We start from the raw sequence: 5000 nt of genomic DNA, 5'->3' as shown, positions 1-5000 counted from the left end.
GAATTTAGGAATATAGAAATATGGGAATATACAAAATAGGAATTCATATAATTCATATAAGTATTGTTGTTAATGTGGTTTAGATTGATTAATTATTTAATGTTCGTGTGGGGTTAGATTGGTGAATGAAGTGGTGGCTGATGGGTCTATATTTAATTTACGGGACTGGTTTGTTAGGTTTTAAGGTTGTTCTGTACCAGATAAGGATGATTTAAGGATGTTATGTTTTAGTTTTGGAAATTCTCTTTTCTTTTTTTTTTCTTTTTTTTTTTCTTTTTTTTTTTTGTTATTTTGTAAGTAAGCTTCATATTAAAACTGTGCTCTGTAGGTAGTTTTTGCAATACCTCTTTTGTGTAGAATGCCAATGTTTTTTTTCATGTTAGTGGATATGAGACATTGCTTGGGCATATTTAATTACTTTACACATCTAAAACGCATCTTTTCTACGTGGATTTGAAGTGGCTGTTACTAACTATAGACAGTCATGCATGATTCTGTGCCACAATCATTCCTAATCCACATTTTCCAATAATAAAAAAATGGCCATGTGATATGTCCACAGACAGCATGAATTCCTGAGCACAGCCAACTAACCTCTTACTGGCAATTGCAGGCACTATGTCGTGGAAGGGCCAGAGCAGAGTCCCTATGAAGGAGGTTACTACCACGGCAAGCTGGTTTTCCCCATGGAGTACCCGTTCCGACCGCCTAGCATATACATGATCACGCCCTCGGGCCGTTTCAAGACCAACACGCGACTGTGCCTCTCCATTTCAGACTTTCATCCCGACACGTGGAATCCAGCCTGGTCCGTCGCCACTATACTCACAGGGCTCTTGTCGTTTATGGTGGGTAGACGGGTGTTTGGCCATTGGGGTATCAATGGAGTTAGCTTTAATTTATTAATATTATTATTATTATTATCATCATCATTGTTATTGTTATTATACATGTGCTAGTAGCTGATTCTGTTTTTGAATATTCAGTGGGCAGTGTTGTGGTATGTTCTTTAGTAAAAGTAAAATCTCATGTTTTCATCTACATTTTTTTTTCTTTTATTTTTTTCTTATATTTATAATTCTTCTTATTATTCGTATCCATTTTTATTTTCAATTTATTTCTTCTTCCTGGGAATGGACATGGAACAATAGTTGAACAATATATTTTGATCTTTTTGATGCCACAAATAGATAACTTGTCATCTGCTAGATTGTTTTTTCTCCTTCTTACATATGCATTCCAATACTTCATATTAATTATTTACCATTTACTATTTATTTATTTATTATTTATTTATTTACTATAATAACTATTTACCATATTACAGTAACTTCAAAACTTTGTATTCAGAAGAGATCTAACAATTTTTTTTTTTTCCAGCTGGAGAAAGCCCCAACGTTCGGCAGTATAGAGACGAGTGACTATGAGAAAAGACAGTTGGCCCAGCAGAGTTTAAGCTTTAATTTGAAGGACAAGATATTTACAGAACTCTTTCCTGAAATCACAGAGGTGAGTCATCCTTTGAAGTTCACAATGCCTAAGTTTAATTTACTTTTCTCCCCCCCTTAAATTTATTTCCGGGGTAATTTTGTTTTTATTGTGCGTATTCATTGATTTGGAGATTGTCTAAACTTTTTGTTTTATTTATCAATGATTAATTATTTGTTGATTATTAATTATTTATTAATCATTTATCATTTTTGGACTTTTGTCCCTTTATGTGTGTTCTGTGGACCTTTTTCCCTTTATGTGTGTTTTTGTGGACCCCATCAAAGGGAGTGAGCAATAGAAATCTTATCCCATATGATTGTTCTAAAGAATGTATGTCATCGAATTATGGTGCGAGGTGTTCCAGCCTCAACCCAGCAACAAGCATACTGCCAGGATTGGGCAATGGGCAAGACTGGGTTACCCTAATGATGCCATATAGAGATCACTGCACTGAAATGGTGAATGGAGTGAGTCGATTTTATGAAGCTCACCACCAGTTTTCTAATGGTTGTTTCATTACCTCCAAAAGCTTGATTATTTCTTATATTTGATACCTTGCTTACTTTAGACTAATCATCTGGTGTATGATTTCAAAAGAGCACGTGCAACTATGATAAATCCAGGCCGGCAATTTAGCAAGGGAGCGCAGCTTTCCACCAAGAGATTTCTCAAGGTTTGAGGCCATGTTGAACCTCTCAATGCAATTTTCACCCACTCTTTTCTATTGAATGACAAAAAAAGATGTTTTGACAAGCCTTTCATGCTGGATGATGTGATATCACATCATGGGAATTGTTCACTCTTGCCAGATGGTGTCCTATCATGTCATAATCTCTCCACTAGCCCGTTAACGACAGGGCTGGTTTGGCTCCAAATGGTTGAAATGCCAGGATATTTCAAACACGTAAATCTATCACCTCAGGCTATTCGCCCGCACTGGCCATGGCCAAGCGCTATACACCCGATCACCCGCTTTGCCAGTCAGGAGGATAGCCACGACGAAATATCTCGTCCCCGGCGGCTGACGCTGCCACCACTTGACATGATATCTTGTCACCCGTCATTAACCCCTTCGACACGAGGACGCGTATACTGCGTCCTCGCAGCGCTCGTGAAAAACCTGAGGACGCGCATACTGCGTCATGGCTGAGTTCTGGTGGAATTGAGTTTTCTTTCTTCCAGATACTGTATGAGATCTTTCAAAATAGAGGTCGGATATGATACGATATATTACTTGACTTTCATTATTATTACATAAGAGTGGGTTTCGCTTATACCAGGGGAGGCACCAATGCGCCATGCTAGTAATCATTTTAATATTTATTTATGGAACATTATATAAAAATATAAAACTTACTATGATTAGTTTACCATACTACTTCAACCATTTTCTTTGGTCATCTGAGTGAGGCCTCCCACCAAGGTCACTCTTTCCATCTTCCACCCAACCTATGTAAATAACTTGTCACATGCACATGGGGGAAGAGGTTAACTATGCATATTTTGATATATAACACATGAGGATTATGTTGAGGTTTTGGCTTAAAACTTGTCATATTCAATAGCGACGTTTAAAATTTGACGCGCGCCGGAAGCTCGGATGCGGAGTGGAGGGCGTTTTCTACTGCCCGTAGTGAAAGGGTTAAGGGGTTGAAACAAATGCAACTACAGTGTGTATATATACAAACATAAATATTTCCCACACAATAGATGGTTTCCTATCATGTCATAAATTTTCAGTGTATACACACATTGTACATAGTTCCATTTATATATACACATTTTTCATGACTTTTTCAAAAAGGGAAAAATAGAAAAATCTCTTTTTGTCACCTCTTAGAATAGGGTGGGTAAAAATCACTCTTAAGAGGTTCCAGGAGGAAGACATGCAGGAGGGGAATTTGGCAAATATATGCCTCTTTGTGATCAGATTAATGTGTTTGTTGATGCAGATAAGCACACACAAGGAATCAGGAAATGTTGAGAATATATTAGAGGGAATTGATTTCTGTCTTGTTTTTTGTATTGGTAGACAGACTCACACACTTCATTTTGTCCCTCTCTTCCCTCCAGACTATCCAAGAGAAATTGGCGCAACGTGAGCAGGAGTTGGCAGAGAGAGCTAAAGCGATAGAGACAGGGAGCCTGAGCGAAAAGGACCGCACGAACTCTGACAGCGGCAACCAGAACCTTGATGCCAGCCACATGTCTGCCCTCACAAATCTCCTCGTTGTTGTAGGCTTTGCCCTGTTTGCATGGACTGTCAAATATGTTATGTCAACTTTAAGTGAAAACGAGGGATAGGATTAATATTTTTTTCTTTTCTTTTTTTCAGTTGTTATTTTGATTTTTTTTTCTTTCTTTCTTTCTTTCTTTTTTTTTTCTTTTTCTTTTTTTTTTTCTTTTTTTTCATATGTATTTTTATATATCACAAATGTGGAGAGAGAGAGAGAGAGAGAGAGAGAGAGAGAGAGAGAGAGAGAGAGAGAGAGAGAGAGAGAGAGAGAGAGAGAGAGAGAGAGAGAGAGAGAGAGAGAGAGAGAGAGAGAGAGAGAGAGAGAGATATTAACAGTGAGTGTGTGAGTTAGTGAGTTAGCTGTATGTGTGTATACAATGTCAATCACATAACTCACTATCGGATGTTCTTGAATAAAAGATTTGAATAAGATACATAAATTATATTAGTATAAAGTGCTCTGACATTTCAACCAAAGTTGCCATTGTTTATCCTCATTATTTCTTTAGAAGCCCTCAGAAGCACCAATTATGACTCACTAGTGACACTTTAGATATATTCAGTATACGTGCGATATTGACAATACGGTAAATAAAAGCTGCACGCTTACTCACTGGACAGTATTGACGTAATTGTTCAGACGTAAAAAAAATATATATATAAACAAAAAATATGGTTTAGATGTAAGTTTGAACATTACACTGTGACTTTTGGGCAAGAGAACTGAGGGACGTGTGTAATGGTAGTTGTATGTTAGTTTGGATAATACCCTGAATGTCTGTGTGTATGTATGTATGTATATATATGCGCATATATGTGTGTGTGTGTGTGTGTGTGTGTGTGTGAGAGAAAGTGTGTAAGTGTGGGTGAGGATTTATTCGTTTATGCACTTGTTTTGTATTGTATGAAGTTTAGTTGAACATCAAGAAATTAGTCAAAGGAACAAGATAAATTCCAGAAAGACTAATTGATAAATGTACATTGCATCATTTGGACATCCGTGGTTGATGGCTCTTGTACCACAATAGAAAAATCTCATGCTATTATACCAAGAAAAAAAATGTAAAGTAGGTTGTTTTTACAAATGTTGATAGAGTATACATAAAGAATCCTGTAAAGTCAGACTTATATTTACTAGCGAGTTTTCCTCATCCCCAAATGAAAGCAGACCTTCTGGAGGAAAAACGTATTGAGAAAATCAGAAACATATTGCATCACTCATTGCTAATTGCTACACTGCAGTCACATTCATAAATGCACATAATTACACACA

General features: G+C 36.9%; 1 protein-coding gene across 2 annotated transcripts in view; it reads left to right on the top strand.

The window, feature by feature from the left end:
- LOC122258602 (ubiquitin-conjugating enzyme E2 J2) overlaps positions 1–4861 on the top strand; it is a 7065-nt gene extending 2204 nt beyond the window's left edge. The window contains exons 3-5 of one of the 2 annotated variants that reach the window (XM_043024615.2): positions 614–848; positions 1381–1509; positions 3565–4861. In XM_043024615.2, the coding sequence (XP_042880549.1) occupies positions 614–848; positions 1381–1509; positions 3565–3795 (595 nt within the window). In that variant the 3' untranslated portion in view covers positions 3796–4861. The remainder of the gene's footprint in view (positions 1–613; positions 849–1380; positions 1510–3564) is intronic. The other variant, XM_086536826.1, reaches the window with a different exon arrangement.
- The last annotated feature ends 139 nt before the right edge of the window (positions 4862–5000 follow it).

Source organism: Penaeus japonicus, unplaced genomic scaffold (genome assembly GCF_977035675.1).
Source record: "Penaeus japonicus unplaced genomic scaffold, GWHDUDI00000001_assembly GWHDUDI00000005, whole genome shotgun sequence".
In the NCBI taxonomy this organism is placed as follows: Eukaryota; Metazoa; Arthropoda; class Malacostraca; order Decapoda; family Penaeidae; genus Penaeus; species Penaeus japonicus.
Note: the sequence above shows the minus strand (reverse complement) of the source record. Positions and strands in the feature narration are given on the sequence as shown.